The sequence below is a fragment of the Tripterygium wilfordii genome, chromosome 15 (assembly GCF_013401445.1).
Source record: "Tripterygium wilfordii isolate XIE 37 chromosome 15, ASM1340144v1, whole genome shotgun sequence".
In the NCBI taxonomy this organism is placed as follows: Eukaryota; Viridiplantae; Streptophyta; class Magnoliopsida; order Celastrales; family Celastraceae; genus Tripterygium; species Tripterygium wilfordii.
Genome location: NC_052246.1, coordinates 2,253,449 through 2,272,411, shown reverse-complemented (window position 1 = coordinate 2,272,411; position 18,963 = coordinate 2,253,449). Strand labels below are relative to the sequence as shown.

General features: G+C 36.4%; 3 protein-coding genes across 6 annotated transcripts; 2 read left to right on the top strand and 1 right to left on the bottom strand.

The window, feature by feature from the left end:
- Positions 1-1,633: 1,633 nt before the first annotated feature.
- LOC120016322 (agamous-like MADS-box protein AGL19) lies at positions 1,634-6,347 on the bottom strand. Of its 4 annotated transcripts, none has more exons than XM_038869040.1 (8): positions 6,078-6,347; positions 5,790-5,981; positions 3,739-3,835; positions 2,893-2,954; positions 2,603-2,702; positions 2,421-2,462; positions 2,128-2,169; positions 1,634-1,955 (listed from the first exon to the last, which is right to left on the bottom strand). In XM_038869040.1, the coding sequence occupies exons 2-8, from the start codon at positions 5,969-5,971 to the stop codon at positions 1,839-1,841; spliced, it is 642 nt and encodes a 213-aa protein (XP_038724968.1). In that variant the 5' UTR covers positions 5,972-5,981; positions 6,078-6,347; the 3' UTR covers positions 1,634-1,838. The 4 variants fall into 4 exon arrangements, with proteins under 4 accessions (XP_038724968.1, XP_038724967.1, XP_038724971.1 ...); XM_038869039.1 differs by having other exon boundaries at positions 6,074-6,346; XM_038869043.1 differs by having other exon boundaries at positions 3,739-3,826; positions 6,078-6,341.
- A 7,366-nt stretch (positions 6,348-13,713) lies between these two features.
- On the top strand, positions 13,714-16,252 carry LOC120016116 (homeobox protein HD1-like). Its single transcript, XM_038868727.1, has 5 exons — positions 13,714-14,230; positions 14,335-14,455; positions 15,400-15,596; positions 15,679-15,810; positions 15,897-16,252. The coding sequence occupies exons 1-5, from the start codon at positions 13,952-13,954 to the stop codon at positions 16,035-16,037; spliced, it is 870 nt and encodes a 289-aa protein (XP_038724655.1). The 5' UTR covers positions 13,714-13,951; the 3' UTR covers positions 16,038-16,252.
- A 1,369-nt stretch (positions 16,253-17,621) lies between these two features.
- On the top strand, positions 17,622-18,419 carry LOC120016772 (agamous-like MADS-box protein AGL62). The gene is made up of 2 exons (XM_038869687.1): positions 17,622-17,939; positions 18,027-18,419. The coding sequence occupies exons 1-2, from the start codon at positions 17,622-17,624 to the stop codon at positions 18,417-18,419; spliced, it is 711 nt and encodes a 236-aa protein (XP_038725615.1).
- Positions 18,420-18,963: the final 544 nt, after the last annotated feature.

Here is an 18,963-nt window from a genome sequence, read left to right as displayed (position 1 = left end):
ATTCAATTATGAACGAAATGCTCTGTAAATGACTTATAACAAATAACAATAATATGTCTCATGAATTGATTTATATATATCAGGTCTGTTTGACTGCTCATATGCGTAGACCCGCTTTCAGCAAAACATGCCGGCTTCTAACCACAGTCGCTAGATTAATCCAATGACTCAGATTAAAAGTACTTTGGAAAAATAACAAAACCCAAAAATTCAGTTTTAATTATAGGTTTCTCCGTCTTGCGTACAAAGTTCACGACGGCGCTTCTTTCGTCTCCCACAGAGTGCGCGATGGAGGACAGAGTTCACAAAGCCTCCTTGCACAGTACATCTCTACACAGAGTTCTGCATGTCGCAAACAATTGTCCGTCACTTAGTTCTACAGGTCGCTTAGTCTGAACTAGGTTTCAGTCGAAATTTATTTTGAGTTGTATTTGAGTTGTAAACAAGATGTTCGAACTTTTGCCTCAATATACTGGATCATACTGGATCAAGTATTTTCTGGAAATGAATTTGCATTAACTTATGCAGAAACATTATGACACAATAGAAGACCCAAATTTGGACTCACAACACTTGAAGAAAAAGAGACTCCGTAAAAGCTAGAGAACTTTAATCACTGCAAATCTACAGCTGTATTCTTAGTTATTCTTCAACACCACAGAAAGCTTTGATAGAACCATTCAATTTCATTCCTTCTGCTCGAAAGCGATTATCTTCTGCCCTAGGATTCAGAAGCAGGTGCGAAGATAAAGGGGACTGAAGGACCCAGGCTCGAGGATGAAGGCGATCGAAGGACCCAGGCGCGCGATGATGAAGGAGATTGAAAGACCCTGACACAAAGAAGGCGAAGCTGCTGGTGCGATGACAAAGCCAATTTAGGGGAGACCCAGACGAAGAAAAGGGACAAACGTGAACTTTCGTCTTCTATTTTTCTTTAAAAAAAAATCAATTTCGATCGTAGCTGTCCCAAGATCGAACGGATGAAAATGGAAGCCCATAAATTTAGAAGTTTACGCGTCTGTGCCCTTGAGAAGCACATATATATAAATATGCGGATGTCCACAACTTAATAATTTGCGCACTTCATTTTTTTCATTTTTTAAGTGTTTTCAAGAGTGAAATAATAAGTGAGATTCACTACTTTGGGTCCTATATGTTTCAAATCAATGATGAGATTGAGGTGCGTAAGTTAATATAACTTGCGAGTATCCGCATAAGAGAATTACAGTGTGTGTATATATATATATATATGTATGTATATGTATGTATGTATTTGTATATATGTATTTGTATATAGACGTATAAAGTATAGACATAGAAACCGGCAAAATGAGGTGTGTCTAGGTGATGGAATATTTGCAAATCTCCTTCTGTCTCTCTGTGCTTTAACTCAAGTCATCTTCGTCTTGATGCTTGAAGACTTTTGGGGATTGGGCTTATTGAGGTGATGGGCCCTCTATTGTATTTCTGGGCCTTTGGTTAAGTAGTGGTGTTGGGTTAAGTGGTTAACAGACTCGCATGGTCTAAACGACATAGTATAGCAAAGTTGCAGCCGTCGCATCACTTGAACAAGTCTCTCTAATACTTCTTCCTCCTCCTCTTCCTTCTGAATCTCATCTCTATAAGTTTCTGCTAGTGAAAACCACCTTTATCTATCACTCAAATGACAAATCTTTTGATCATTCTCGTTCATTAACATAATTTATTCTCTTTTATACATTCATTGCAAGACCCAAAAAGAAAGAAGAAAAAAAGAAAAGCCTGACAGCAGTACAAGGCAGCTTTGAAGCATGCAGCAATCTCTTATTGATCACCAGTGGGAGCTTAATTTTATCGGGTTAATTGGGAATTCGACTCTCTGGAGGGCCAATGTATAATTCAGTTTCCACTTCCATGCTTTCTCTGTCTGCTACCTCTCTTGCATTTGTTGACACATCCAGTGCTGGCATTCCACACTATACCCAAATCACGTTCATGGATTAGTAATTGAATATCATGCATGCGACCATATATAAGAGAATCTAATTCAAGATTTGATCCATGTGTGTGTGTTAAGAATTTTCAAAGCCTTAATCTTGACAAATTTTTGAATGAATTTGACTATTGACAAAGGAAAATCATGCTTACCTCCTTTCGCAATACTGAATTTTCATCTGCTAGGACTCTGGCCTGAATTATCCTCAGAAAAATGCAAGGGTTAAAGCTCCACAACTAGTCAAAGACTTGCAAATTTTGGTAGAAGGATTCGCGAGAGTTGGAGATGAGAGGGTTCCGAAGGGTTTCTCAAAACTAAAACACATCTATTTGTCTACTAGCTAGATTAATCTTCTCGAGCTCTCTCTCTTCCCTAACTCCAACGAAACCCTCCTACCAAGCACAGCCTTATATATAATCGTGCATATATATAGGCAAATGTATACCTGTTTCTTGAGCTTTTCAATCTGCTCTCTTATCAACTGGTTCTGAGCACATATAAATTAATGTAAAGTGTTAAAGAGTGATTATAATTAAGGAAGTCATACTATTTGTCATATGATCAATATCTTTAAACAAAAAAGAAAGAGAAGAAGAAATGTGGATGTTCGGAGAGACACATTATTACCTTCCTTGTCCTAATTCTGATTAAGCTTCGGTCCAGCTGGCTCTCCAACTGCTGGAGTTCTTGGATTGAACATGGTCCTAGTCCATCTCCCAACAGTTTTCTACAAACGTCATTCAAGAGAGAACATCATCACAGCATAAAACTAAAAAGGGAGATCATTTGTTTAAACCAATGTGTGTGTATACACAGAGGCTTGTCCGTAAACTTTAAAATTTACAAGTGTCTGCATGTAAGTACTGTTATATATATATAGATAAAGATACATATATATAGGCTATATATATTTGAACCGTTTAGAAGCTTCAAGATTCTCAATCTTCTTTCCCATGCTAAAGTCATCTTCCTTCACATGCTGCATGGAAAAGCAAACTATAAATGTAATCTTACAGAAAGATTCAAATTTAGAACTCCTTGCTGCAAAACAATAATTAATTATCAAGCTTAATTAATCATCACATCATTTAAACTTGAAAGGGAAGAGTTGGAGTGACAAGTCAAGTCTTGATAATTGACCGTTTTATATATTTCAAACTATTAGGATATGCACATGTAATTGATGAAACAAATCCACATTGATTAACTTCAAGAATATCGCAAAAAGTGTATTATTAGACTCACAAGTCACAAGCACACACATGTACAAGCATGCATAATATCCAAGTCTATGCAAGTTTGGCTTTTGGACATCAAATATGAGCACAAACTCACGTCGTTAGACCCACGTACACAGAAGTTTACAACCTAATGACATCTTAAGTTTCTCAGGACCTTTTGAGTTATACGATTTGGCTGCAGAGAGAATCACTACTAAATTATTACCCAAGTGGTTCTATATTTTCAGTATTTACACAGAAGTTTCCAACCTAATGACATCTTAAGTTTCTCAGGACCTTTTGAGTGATACGATTTGGCTGCAGAGAGAATCACTACTAAATTATTACCCAAGTGGTTCTATATTTTCAGTATTCAACAAGCAATCTTATAAAAAAAGGAAAAGCACCTACACCCACTAGAACAACCAAGGCCACTATATCCCTCTTATGATCCAATAGAAAGACCAATGCTATTCTAAAAAGCCCAAGATGGAGAAAGAACGGAGCTGACACAAACAAAAAATTGTAACGAAGGGTAACTACCTGCTTATTTTCATGTTGTCCTTGTTGTTTGGTGCTGCTTTCGGGTTCTTTGACTCTCTTCTGATAACGCTCTATGGTCTTGCTCATACTGAAACATCTCCAAATAGTACCACAACATAAGGACATATAGATATATAGATATACAGATAGAAAGAGAGAGATGTGTGCTTATTCAATAATTCAACAAAGAAATGCATAAACCAAATGAACAGATGAATGGCAAATATGGAACATTTTTTGCATAGGGAAAAAGAGTCCCAATGTCACAATCAACTGCTTATTTCTCTGTGCCATCTCACCTCATTATAAGAGAAATTCATAGTTCAAATAGGGAAACCAAAGCCAAGCATTCAATCATCTAATGTTTCAAGTATTGGCTAAGAATCATTTTACAGTTCATATGTGACGACCGGAAAAAAAAGAACCCAAATGTGAAGTAGGAAAGATTAATGGCAAACTTGTAAAGACCCTAAATCGCACATAGGTTGGGACTTAGTATATATGGATAAAGTCCATCCTTAACAATTAACTAAGTATTTTTCCTAACTTGTGAGTTAGGCTTGAAAGGAATAAACCCGTGATGATAATCTAATGTATCGACAGGAACCGAAACCCCAAAATGGATAATGTAGTTGATTGTACGGGGTGAGGATTTTTGACAAAACTGAAAGAGGACATGATATCTTCATAAAAAACATTTAAAAGTTTGACTCCTGATCTTCATGTCACTTCTATACACACACAAACACACGAGATTACACAAGATATGATATATGAGGAATGAGAGCAATTCATAGGCATTTTCCTTCCCTCTACTCAAACTTTCAATCAACCACATTCTTCCCTCAACAATTTTCTTATTCTTTTTGCTTACTGTCAAATATGCCCCAAATGGGCTGTACTATCACTGACTGACTTAATAAGATAAATGTATATGAGCAGATTGAGGCGGTTCAAACAGTCTTGAGGGTATTATACAGCGTCAAATGCTAAAGACACGTAGTCATCTCAGACAAAAAAAAAACTAACAAGTGCGCACGCATCTCCAAAACCCCCAACTCCTTGGGATGTTACTATCTGTAACCCTCTTTTATCTTACATCAATGTGCTGCTCACCAAACAAGACTAGCTCCACCGATACTTAATAGCAGAACTGTTGCATTGTACATAACACAGTTCAGCTCTTTTCATAAATTAAATATTGTACAAAGTATAATTTCCTCTTTACCAGAGGCCTCCACTTCCCCCAACACACTTCACAAGCTTCTTTCCTTTTTTCTTCTCTCTTCTTTCATCAAAGTTTTGTCAAGCAATATCTAGGAACATAAACCAATTCATATGTTGCATTCCTACATATATATATATATATGTTCACTCAATTGATCTTGACCTTAATGTTTGATATTTTTTTTGGGTGACGAGAACCCACCGAAAACACAATCCATTGGACTCCACCCTAATGGTAAATCTATGGGCCATGCAATACCCGCAAACCATATTGACCGGTTAAGTCTTGGAACGATGCCTAGTGAGGAAATAACATCAAATCGCGCCAACGTGAGTATTAGGACCTACGACCTCCCACTCACATGCACTAAAAGGTTCAAACAAGTAACTTAACAATTTGAACTAATGATTTTTGTTAATCATGCATGTTTGATGAAGCATGTATAAAGACTATTCTATTCAGATGGCCATGTGAAGATGATTCATGGAGTCTCTCTCTCTCTCACACACACAATAGGATCCTTCTCTTAAATATGTGGACCAGCAGGCAATTGAGGATACAAAGCAACAACGAAAACACTATCACCAAATTATCGGGGTAAGATTTGATTCTACCCCAACAAAAGATAGAACAAGGTACAGGATGGATCAGACCCTATTAACACACACCTCACAAAGCCTGACTTTTGTTATCTGTATTTAATTCACAGACTCACAGTTCATGTATGACTAGATTTAACACAAATATATCGAGTTAGCTAGTATAATTATATATAAAAGACGCAAATCAAGATCTGTAATCACAAAGAAAGAAAAGAACTCACCTTGAACTAGAGAACTCATAGAGTCTCCCTCTTGCAGAGAAGATGATAAGTGCAACTTCAGCCTCACAAAGCACTGAGAGCTCAAATGCCTTCTTAAGCAGTCCATTTCTTCTCTTTGAAAAAGTCACTTGCCTGCTTGTTGCATTCTCTATTCTCTTCATCTGGGTTTTCCCTCTAACCATTCTTCCACACCTACACAACCAAAACCACAATACAACAAATCAATCTAAACCCACCAAGCAAAACAGAAAAAAAGAACAGATTTTATGATATTGGATACATACCAACCTAGTTTATTCAAGATATATTTCGTAATTGACAAGACCCAGATGGGGTTTCCTATAATAGAAAGAGAATAACAGATTTTGTGTACAAATTTGGAAAATGGACAAGGGAAATGAAGAGGAATTAAAGAAGCCTATGAGAGTGTGGGAAGATTTTAACTTCAGATCAGACCCAAAAAAAAAGAGATGATACAGAAACCCTAGAAAGATTGTAGCAGCACTAGCAAGAGTGACCACAACCCTAGGCTTAGTGGGTTGGAGTTTTATAAATAATAAATAATAAATAATGAAATAGTTAATTTAGTAAAAATAGAAAGAAAAGAAAGATTATATAAGGTGACAAAGAACCTCTCTCTTTCTTCTTTTAGTAATTTGAGGGAAATCATAAATGAAAACAGAAACGGTCTAAAAATAGAAACTCTAGAGAAACAGAGAATAGAACATGTGAATTCCATTACTCCATATGAGGAGGAGGCACGAAAGGTGGATGCAACTCTATTAGCTGTTGACACGTGGTGTCAAAGATTGAAAACTCACATCTCCGGTATCCAATGGAGAAGCAGAGAAGTGATGGAAGGCGCCAAACAGCGAGCATTCCTGTCGGTTGCCAGTTCCGCTCGGACAGTTTGCAAACTGTGAAAAATCACGAACCCTAAGCGTTGCATGTAAAATTAAAGCACTCACGGGACATTCTAGAGAAAATCTCGTCTGTCCGTACGTTGGTGAGACATGCCCATGTTTTTCCGTACAATTATATCAGGAGCTGGACCAATTAGATAATGACAACTCATATAGAGCACGTGGCTTCCTTGTTTGTCGCGTTTGGCCTTCCTTTTATTTTGCCAGTTTTAGAGGTGATTTTTTTTCTTCTTTTTGTAGTGTGAAGTTACGTTGCTGTGACTGTCACGGAATGAGTTAATGAACGGCCTGTCGCGGATCACACCAGGCGATCTCCAATTGGTCTGTGATGGAAAACCCTCTTATATCCTCTAAACTTTAGTCATATGCGGCATTAGCCACAACCACTCGTTGGTCTGAAGTGGAAGCCATACTCGAGTTAAGACTTCAGAACATCACATATCTAATCCAAGATATTAGCAAATGAGTCATTGGTTGAGTGGCAATGATTTTACATGTCCCTGACTGATATTATGGGTTCTAATCTCACCTCCTCCGAATATTTATAAGGAGGTGTGTGGCCTTAGTCTGCTCCTACGTGGGTTTGATTTGTGCCTCCTGCGTGGAGTCTGTTGACACATGTACTTTCATAGGTTTGATCTGGTGGTGTGTCGTATATTGTATTTATACTTGTATTAAAAAAAAATCCAAGATCTTCAAACCACTAATGTATATTGAAATTAATTAAGTTATATATTTGCTTATATTATGCATATATATATATATATATTAAATTTATAGATAGATAAATTTACATATTCTATGATCTTAATAAAGTTATAATAATAATAATATTCATGGAGCTTGACACACCAGGCAACCATTCCACTTAATACTTATTTTAAACTCGAAAATTTTGCTTCGCATTAGAATTTATTGGTTTTAAATTGTATCTGTGCTTAGGTTGAGTCTAAAGCTGAAATGAGTATCTGGATTCTTAAACATCCAAAAATCTTATTACTTAGAGCTTGAACTCAATATCTTTAAGAATTAGTATGAGTTTGGCTCAGCAGTTTGAATGGTTTTCAATCAGTAGATATTATTGGGACAACTCATTATTAGTCTGGCCACTTGGTCTGAATCTACAATGTCATTTAGGGCATCTAGATAGACTGAAAGGAAATGATCGTCATTTCCACTCTGGGAAAGTATTTTTGACTTGAAAACTTAATATTCTGAATAAGGATAGATGATCACCAAAAATAGAAAAAAAATCCATGAATGATGATGACCATCAAGTTGGAAATTAAAGGAGTAGCTAGGGACAATATCATATCTCTAATTGATAATGGTTGCTTAGTCGTCGGTCGGTCGTGGACCACAGACAAAAGTTTGTGACAACCAACGAGTTCATAAAACCTCCACAGCTTTTGCCTCCTACCTATCCCACGCGTAAGCCCCAGTACTTCAAATTCAAGGCCCACTTTCTCTCTTTTTTTCTCACAAGTACACCAATAATGAATGAACATATCTCTAGCTATCACGATTATTTACACTCAGTGAGGGCCCGGCTCAAGCGCGAACAGTGTAATGACAAAAAATAGCATAGGCCCAACAACGAAAACCCTTTCGAAGCCCAAGTAGAAGTCAGGTCAAACAATCTAGTCGAAGACACGTTTGAGGATTTAGTTTCAATATTAGAGTTGATGACTACATCTAATTGTCCTCATCTTGAATTTATATGTTTTCCATCCTTTCATTCTTTGTTCTTTATCTGTGCTAGCTACTATGTGTTGCGGGAAGCAATCAGATCGATCCACCTCTGACATAAGAAGATATTTCCAACTTCCCCGCTGACACGACGGAGGTAGTCCCTGAAACTTAAAACAGTCTCGTGTCCCATCATAGGATAGCATCAGAAGGGTCAGAGCAGGTTTGAGAAAGAAGGTATTCAATCTCTAACGGTAACATGGGTAAAGATCGGACGGCTCTTATTCGGAGAAGTGTCCCTCTTACTGCACGATAAATAGCAGAATCTTGCCAAAGGTACTAAGGGACCTTTTTTTTGCCCTTTGGCCATCTCTGGAAAATCCTCTTCAACAATCTCTCCTCGACATAGACTTTATTTTGATTGTTCAATTACATTCTAGATCCATTTCCATTTGTCATTTTTACATTCGATTAATTTATTTGCTAAAAGAGGCCTTTGACTACTATTCTAACTTGAGCGTTGGAGTGTATTTGACAAGTATTACACCGGTGCATTAATTTTAAATTGATCATTCTGTTCAGGTTAAAGGTTGTTGGTGGCACAACGATATAAATTTTTGATTGTAAATTCTATCACCTACAGATAGTATCTTAAGCAAGGCCAATGCCCAAAGATTGGTGAAGGGTGGATTTTCAAGATTCAGCGTTTGGGACTAGGAAAATCCTTGCATTGTGGATTTTTATTTCTTCACGTGTTTGTGATCGATTCAGGCTCCAATTTGATTACCAGGATCAGATTGCGGTTCTGCAGCCCAAAAACCCTGTGATTTCAGTTGAAACTCATGACTTGGGTCCTAGCCTAGGCCGGGCAGCTTTGAGTCTTTGACCTTATCAGGAGTTGATTTTTGACGTTATGCAACTCGACGAGGTCCAGCCTCAGCAGCCTGGACCTGGTCTTCAATTATTGCATTATGGGCCACGACCCATACTCGAAGTTTCAAAATCTTTTACTCGCGAGGCCGGGTCCATTAGTTGGAAGTTGGATCCCATTTACGCGTCTGGCCCAAAACTTATGGGCTGGCCTCAGCTTACTTTATTTTTTCTTAAAAAATTATAAAAAAAGAAAGTAGGAGGAAAACAATAAGGACACACATTTCTCTGCCTTATTTTCACGTATAGTATTTTGCACTAATCCATTATGGGCCCGGCCCAAAACTAATGGGCTGACCTCAGCTTCCTTTATTTTCTTAAAAAATTATTAAAAAATAAAGTAGTAGGAAAACAATAACGACACACATTTCTCTGCCGGGAAATTTTATTTGTACACCAGTAAGTTGTTAAGTTTACATCACTTATATCAACATGATAAGTTTACACCAAAATTTTAATGAGTTGACAAAATTGCCCTTGAGTAGTAGAATATTGGATAGAAATGTGTTAAATTTACACACATTATCAAACTGACATCCCTTATTGATGCAAACAAACCTTACCATTTTTGCATCTCAAAATAACATGTAGCGTTGTTTCAACCCACTGGAAAATCGGTCATGTTATTGTTGCAAAAGCATCAATGGGTGTCTATACTTGTTTATGTTCTATTTTGAGTGTTAATTTGTTCAAAATTTTATCAAAGAATCAGGTCTGATTTTGTATCTAAAAAACGGACAAGTCGTGTTGTTTATTTGTAACAAAATCAACAGGCTGTGTCGATTTGAGTGGATGATAACGATACAATGTGTCGATTTTGGCTACTCTAAACGACAATAATTTATCTTTTTTTTTAACTCTAATTAATTTGGAAAATAACTTGTTTATCTTTTTTTTTAACTCTAATTAATTTGGAAAATAACTTGGCCCAGGAAACCGTATGGAGATATGATGTCCTTTAAAAAGTCGCTTTTATTACTTGTGCTGCTGCATGGGAACCATGTTTTTGAAATATGATTAAAAAGGTAAGAGTTGTTGATGCAACTGGGGCTACAACTGCAAGAACGAAGGGGAGAATGTAAATATTGAATCCACGGACCATGACAAGAGACTTTGAAAATGTATATTTTCTCTGTCTGGATTCTTGTTGGCGTTCGTCGGAATTGTTAAAGCTCTCGTAAGGAGTTGGAATGCATACAATGGGCGGAGAAGTAGGAAGAAAGAAAGGTGAGATGACTATTCATCGAGTTGTCTGGAATATTTGTAAAGTTTCTCACTTTCTTGGATGTAAATTCAACTTTTTTAGTTTTTTTTTTTTGAAATTGGGATCTAGACTTAGTATTTTTTAATTTAATATGTAAATATAATTTATGTTTAATTTTTATTTAAGGGTTGATATGTCATTCCAAAATAAGGATATTTATGTAAAAGAAAAAAATTTAAAAATGGTGTAAACTTAGTATTTTAATGATTTGTAAATAAAATTTCTCTTCTCTGCCTTATTTTCACTTTTAGTATTTTACAGTAATCCAATATGGGCCTTGCCCAAAACTAATGGGCTGGCCTGAGCTTCCTTTATTTTCTTAAAAAATTATAAAAAAAAAAAAAAAAGTAGGAGGAAAACAATAGGACACACATTTCTCTGCCTAATTTTCACCGAGTATTTTGTTCATATAATTCAACTTTCAACACATTTGCGTTTGAGGCTGCCTCTTTCAAGTCCACCGCAGCTCCCATTGTCAAACTCACCGGCACTACTACAGTAGTCCATGGCCCGACTTTGTATGTTCTTGGAGAAACATTTGACTTCTTTTTTTTTTCTCGGAAAAACAAAATGAGAATTGTGTATATGTTGAAAACAGCTTTGGGTGACTAGTGTGTTGGTTGTCTTATTAATAATTGATTGTTTGAACAATTCTTGTAATGTCGGCAGTTGCATGAAGCAATGCTGGAGCTAGCACGGCCCATGCACTTGGTAGCAGAGGGGTGCAAGGCCCACGGAGCTGTGGCCCATTTGACACCTCTACTTATAGAGGGTCATTAATGATGGGGGGGAAAATGTAAAACAAGAGAGAGAAAAAGAAACGTTTCAATTAGTTGGAGTTCTATGAAAAGAGAAAGCGAAAGGTCACAGGATAGGTTAATTGGGCCCACAAAGTTTGACAACGCCGTATCATATCTTTCAATCTGTACTTTTTTTTAAAATTGTGGGACCACTGTTTTTGGCCTTATTATATGACAGTATCTTCTCATATATTTTGTTCTTTTAGTTTTATATATATATCCGCAAGGAAAAAAGAAAAGTGTAAATGGACCGCTCTTTTAGGTTTGTCTTCCCTACAAACTGGCCCAATGTACTATTATAGGTCTAAAATAAACGACAAAGCTACAACTGTGACTGTGGGCCCCCACTCCATTGACCACCACCACCTCTCGAAACGACGACGTGCCATCGCCCTCTCCCAATGAAACACATCACAACATAAAAAAAATTTACATCCCCTCAAACAAATAATACACTAATAATAACTTTAGATGATTATTATTTTAGGGTCTTTTGTAGTCAGATATTTATATTCCCTCCCACAAAAGGTGCTCTACTATTCTTCATTTCATAAGAAAATGAACAATGCCATTTCTTTTGGGTCAATTGATTGAATGTGAAGTGACTTTTTTTATTGACCGATAATTCACTCAATAAACAGACGGTCACATTAGATCTCGTCTTACATGTTAAATCCCGAGTACATGAGTTTCATCCTCCAAAAAACACCAAACAATTATAAGACGTTTCACCTATAAGAATGGCTTCAAAGGAATTTAATTTTTTTTTAAACGATAATTTACCCACAAGTCAACTCCCTAAAGTTGAATGTGAAGGTGACTTATCACACGGTGAAAGTTGTCCTATCAAAACTTGAAGCTCTGTCGTTAATCAGGAGACCCACTAATATCACATGAAATTATAAATCAAAGTAATACTAAATATTGTTTGGGTGGTTGGTGATGACTTGTCTGTGTCTTAACAAATTTGAAAGGGTATCTTTTAATATATTTTTTTTCTTTATTAATTCATAACTTATACCAACATTGAAAAACATAAATAATAAAACGTAGAAGACAAAAAAAAAGAAAAAAAGGAACAACAAAACCGAAAGGCAAGCACGCACCAACAATGGAGGCCCAGATTTTGACATCTCAACCCTCTATCACCCAACTTTCTTAATTGAATTAATATATTGTAAATTAATTAATACAGGTTCCTACGTTTGAGCCTCTTATAATTTATTTTCCTTATTATTCTTTTGGTGGTTAATTTAGTGGAGGCTAATTAATTATATTTTTATACGCTCTTCAAATGTGTGGTAAATGAATACATGAAATATCTTATACACTTCACTGCATTATTCAACCAAATTCTTGAAATGAACCGCCAAAAAAAAGTAAGCGGAGGGATGTAATTTAGAAGTCATTGATTCAAACGTTGGAAACAATCTCTTCATGTTATGTTTAGGAAGAGTATAAAGAAAATGTTATCCCGTGCCCTAACAACACCCAAAGTATAACCATGGATGTACATATTATAGTTGCTTATTGATCGTAATGACATCTTTTATGAAAACTAGACAAGGTGGGGATGTGACAAATGATATATCCTATGAAGAGTAGCTTTTGTAGATCAATATTCATGAAACATATCAAATGAACTTTTGGTGCATGTCAGCATGTAATAGCTTTTATGCAGAGACTGCTTCAGTCATCAATACTAGTGCATATGTGGGGTAGAGATGTGAAAGTTTCCCAATTTGTTAAAAATTTAGAGTTTACAATTTCAATTCAATGGTTTTGAAGGTATAACACATTACACATATTTTTATTTTTTCATTTTAAAAATTTATTTGACTTTTTCTCTACCATTATAAGCCAATTATAAATTCTAGAAAATTACAGAGCTTCCAAATCCTAGTCCCAATCTTTGGGTACCTCAGAGAGTATAATATTACCAAATAATTAATTAAGATTTAAATTAATTAACTCACTAATTACCCAGTCTAACTGGATAACCACTTGAAACAGTTGGCACTATATATATATATATATATGGTTATAATTAAATATATTCTAGATACTAGAAGAACCAAATGTGTTGTATAAATATATATTAATTCCTTCTCCCTACCTAACAATTCTCTCGTCACCCTCTTCTGATAACCCAATGTTAACAAACTTAATTGAGCCAACTTACCTATTTAATTAATTAATATTGGATTAAGATCCCATTGAATAAATAATTAAATAATAAACAGCTTTAATTATTTTTATTTTCTCTGGTTCTTAATTATATCTCTCCCAGAGCCCACTATTAGACTAGCCCGTCTCTCTCTATTTGTCAGACTACTCTTCTCAAGAAGTCTTTCAAAAGACAAAGCAAAAGAACCTTTGAAATCTCTCTCTCGCTTTCTCTCTCTAGTAAAACCTCTCCATATCCTGCAAGTGGTGCAGAAAGTTGCGTCTCAGATCCCAATATATACACACCTCCCCCTCTCTCTCTCACAATTAAAGACACAAGGGGTGAAGGGTTTCTGTTTTCTGTTGTGACCCAGCTTCCAAAACCCTCAAATGCAAGAACCGGCAGGGTTGGGCATCATGGGTGGCGGTGGTGACATTCCAGATGAGCAGAACCACCATCTGAAGGCGGAGATAGCCACACACCCACTATACGAGCAGCTCCTGGCAGCACACGTGTCGTGTCTCCGCGTGGCGACGCCGATCGATCAGTTGCCGCTTATTGACGCCCAATTAGCGCAGTCTCACCACATACTCAGGTCATATGCTTCTTCACACCATGACCAGTACTCTCTCTCCCCACATGAGAGGCAAGACCTCGACAACTTCTTGGTATGTGATTTCTCCCTTTATATATGATTTTGAGATTTTTGGGTTTTCTTCGCCGAATTTGATTTGGGGTTTTATTGATTTATGTGGGTGCTGGTGCTGGGCAGTCACAGTACTATATAGTGTTGTGTACTTTTAAAGAACAGCTGCAACAACATGTTAGAGTCCACGCCGTTGAAGCTGTCATGGCCTGCCGGGAAATAGAGAGCACTTTACATGCCCTCACAGGTTTTACTTCCACTCTATCTTTTATTTTAACACCCTAATTTAATTTAATTTGCTTGTATGATCTGAATATGAAATGGATTATTATTTGAATTAACTATAATATCCTTGATGATTATGTGATAATTATAAAACAATCAAGACAAACCAACTAACCAGTTGTTGGTGTGCTTGTTTTTGTTTATTTGGGATAATGAGGACATGACCAATCTGGGTTTCTTGTAAGTTTGGTATACTAATAGTCTAATACAAGATCAATAATATATATATATATATATATATATGAATTAATTTAACTTATATTATTTTTTCCCTTTCAATCAATTATGGTGTATATATGTATGTATGTATATATCTTTTAATTGTTTGGCTGCAGTCCAATATATCTACATTGCTTCACATGCTTCTATAATTGTTTTGCCTATATCTTGTCTCACATGCATTGTAATTCCTTCGACCTGACTATATATTGTTTAATTATCACCTACCATGTCTTCTCATGAAATTAATGATGATTATACTGTTCTAGACACATAATACAGACTACAGTACTGCTTATATAATGTATAGTAATTTTTACTTTCTTCAAAATATCAAATGTTCCTCTTTCTATGAAACATTCACACACTTTATACCACAAATCCGAAAAAAGAGAGTATATTACCACTAGGTCAAGAGCTGTTATTTAGTTTTATATTTAATCTGATCTGTATAAAATGTGATGGAAAGGCTTTGTCCTGGTTGACTGGTTCACTGCATGAGATTGTCATGTGTTATATGATCTGGGATGTCTATAATACTGGTCTCAAGATGGCTCATTTAGCCTAACATTCCCCATTCTCATAATTGTGGGCCTAGTTTCTAACTTAATTGATATAAAGTACCCATGGGCCATCTTTCAAAAATTTTGGGCCGTCCAATAATTTCTCAATTAATTAATCTTTCAGGGGCAAGTCTTGGTGAAGGTAGTGGTGCAACAATGTCAGACGATGAGGATGAGCTGCAGATGGACTTCTCTTTAGACCAGTCTGCTGGTGTTGATGGGCATGACATGATGGGATCATTTGGTCCTCTAATCCCAACTGAATCCGAAAGGTCCCTAATGGAAAGGGTTCGCCACGAACTCAAGATAGAACTCAAGCAGGTACACATATATGCACATATATATGTATGTAATCCTGTATTAGCAGTTTCAGATTTCCGGCTTAATGATGATTGATTCTCAGGGATTCAAATCAAGAATTGAAGATGTGAGGGAGGAGATATTGAGAAAAAGAAGGGCTGGTAAACTACCTGGTGACACTACTACTGTCCTCAAAGACTGGTGGCAGCAGCACTCTAAATGGCCATATCCAACTGTAAGAAAACTAACTATAACTTGTCCATCTAAATTTCTTCTATGAAACTTTGGCTCAATCAAAATGTGTGTGTGTATATTTGTTAGGAGGATGACAAGGCAAAGCTGGTGGAGGAGACGGGGTTGCAGCTGAAGCAAATCAACAACTGGTTCATCAACCAAAGGAAGAGAAATTGGCACAGCAGCTCTCAGTCTGTGACGTCTTTGAAGTCCAAGCGCAAGAGGTAGTTGTTGAAGGTATAAATATTTGCAAGACATGGCATGGATGAAGAGAAACTTAGTTTTGTGTTGATAATAGTAGTAGCATTTTATGTATTTCTCACAGAAATAAATGTAAAATATAATGTCTAATGTACGTGTACTAAGAATTTGTAGAATATTCATGTCCTTTATAGAGGAAGGATACCCAAATTATCAGGGGCAGACGCAGAATTTTGTTTCAATTTTTTTTTTTTTTTTGCAGAATTATATATAAAAATAAAAAAAAGGTAGGTTTCAAGATAAAAGACTTTTCCATCGCTTTCATATCATGATCAAGGTGTGTTCCTCCTACACACCACCCATTTCTAAGGAAGCCAAGTATCATAGACCACGAGGTTCATAACCATGTATTTGTTTTTTCACCAATCATGAATTGATTTTTATTTTACAACATTAAATGCATTTAATTTGAAGAAAGTAGAGAGAAGTAAAAGAAAGTGAGGTATTATTTGCTTTGTGTCCGAGGCCCCACAAATTTTGTTCTTTTAAAGGGGTCTCAATTGTTTGAGGTTGTGCAATATCTTATGGACCATATCATTTTACTTTCACAAAGCGTTATCTACTTGTATTTGAATAACAAGGTAAGTGCTTGTGTTTGTGGAGTTGTTCACCAAATAAAATGCTTACAATAACAATAAAAATATTGGATATTTATATTTTTTTAAAATCATTTTCAAAGAATAAACAATATGCCATAAATAAAATACTTTCTCCGATTCAAATCATTAACGAATAGGCGGATCATAGCCATCTTATTCCCGCCTCACACCTCTACTTTTACGTCATACCTCGTTTGTTTCACATATCAGGACAACTTTTACGCCCCGTCCCCACTCCTATAAAAATATGCCCTGTCCTGTGGGTCCCGTCTCAATCAAACCTGACATTAACTCGATCATAATCAACATCAACATTAATCTACCAAATCAACTTATATAATCCAAAATAATCCAACAAACATTCAAAAAACTTATGGGTGATTATTAATTTGACGTAGGGTTTAGGTTTTTTTTTTAATTAGGGTTTACGCTTTAATATGCCTTTAGATTCAAAAAGGGAAGTAGATCCGGCCCCACCCAGCCCCGGATGCAGTTTGAGTTTCTTTGTCCCGTCCCAAAATCGGATCAAGAAAACCTGTGCGGGTCATGGCGAGGCCATGAGGTCTAGGCAGGTCGGATAAGAATCGCCATCCCTAATCTTACCAGTAGTACCCTTTTTTATTTCTAGAAGAAAATGCAATGAGATTTATTATCCATAATTTCCAACAAATTTCCTTTATTTATTGTATTGGGGACGACATTTTAAGTATATCCAATATTTGGATATTCATGATTTTCATACCATATATTACAATATTGGACGTATACCGATAGTCTCTAAACATGACGGCCGACCAAATGTAGAAAAAACTGGCGACAATTGACGTCATACATTACATCCTAAACCCTCCTATATATCTCTTCTCATGCTCATGGCATCCATGCACCGCATATTATCTTCTCTAGCTATAAAGTTCAATATTATTCTTCTATTTTTCACAGAAAACTAGCTATGGTGAGACACTCTAAGGGTCGTCAAAAGATAGAGATGAAGAAGATGACCAATGAAAACAATCTCAATGTGACCTTTTCGAAGCGCAGAAATGGCGTTTTCAAGAAAGCTTGTGAACTTTCAACTCTTTGTGGAGTTGAAGCTGCAGTCATAGTGTTCTCACCAGCGAAAAAGGCCTTCTCATTTGGCAACCCTAGTGTTGAGTCTGTAGTTAATCGCTTCCTCACCGGAAATCATCCCCCTACGTTAGGGACTGCAAGGCTCGTTGAGGCTCATCGCAGCGAGAATGTTCGCAACATTAATTACCAACTCACTCAGGTATATATTGATCATTGATTATAATAGCTAAGATTAAGAAAAATATATAATACTCATAAGATCTTTGTCTGGAAGTATATAATTTAGGTGCTTAACGAATTAGAAGAAGAGAAAATCCGCGGCGCGGAGCTGAGAAAGCTGAGGATGGCTAGACAGGAAGAGTGCTGGTGGGAGAAGCCAATCCAGGAGCAAAGCTTGACACAGCTTCTGCAATTTAAGCTTGCTTTGGAGGAGCTAAAGGAGAATGTTGCAAAAGAAGCTGAGAATTTGATGTTTCAAAATTCTCAACAATTCTTTACTACAAATGATGTTGATTTTGATGGTGGAGTTATGGTTCCTAGTGCAGGTGTAGGTCCAAGAACTCTTGGAGGTGCAAATGATGTTCTTGGGGGTCCAAACACTGGTATTACTAATCCATACGATATGAGTACTGCAGCCTATGAACCAAATATGATGCCTTTTGGAATGCCTCCTTTATAAGATCCCCAAGGATATGGTCGTGGATTTTACTAGACTTTCTGTTTTTTTTTTTTTTTTTTTTTAGTTTTTGTCCATGATGTGATAGTGCAGGCAGTTTTGTGGGAAGAAACTGGGAAGAAATTTGTCTTTCATTTATATTTTGAGCCTACATTTTTATTTACATAAGTATATGAAAAAGGGAAATTTAGAAACCCAATGAACATCAATTCAGTTGAATACAAACATAATAAACTAAAAAAAAAATACACATTATATTTCAATTTAAATGGACTTTTATTAACTATATTTAAAAATTAATTAATCCAACACGACAAAGGGGCAGGAAATGTTGTGTCCCTACTCACAACTCAGAAGATGAGGTGCGCCCACAAAGGAGGTGGGGTGGGTTTGGCCAACAAATTGTGGCCGTGTCCGTGGGAGAAGGTGGAGCCTCCCTTGCTTTTCTTCTTATCGGGCCCGCAAATGTTGGGCCCACGAATATCAACATCGATAACGATAAGGAATGGGAAGGGTTTTTGGGGCCCCCTGTTTCTTCATTGCACGC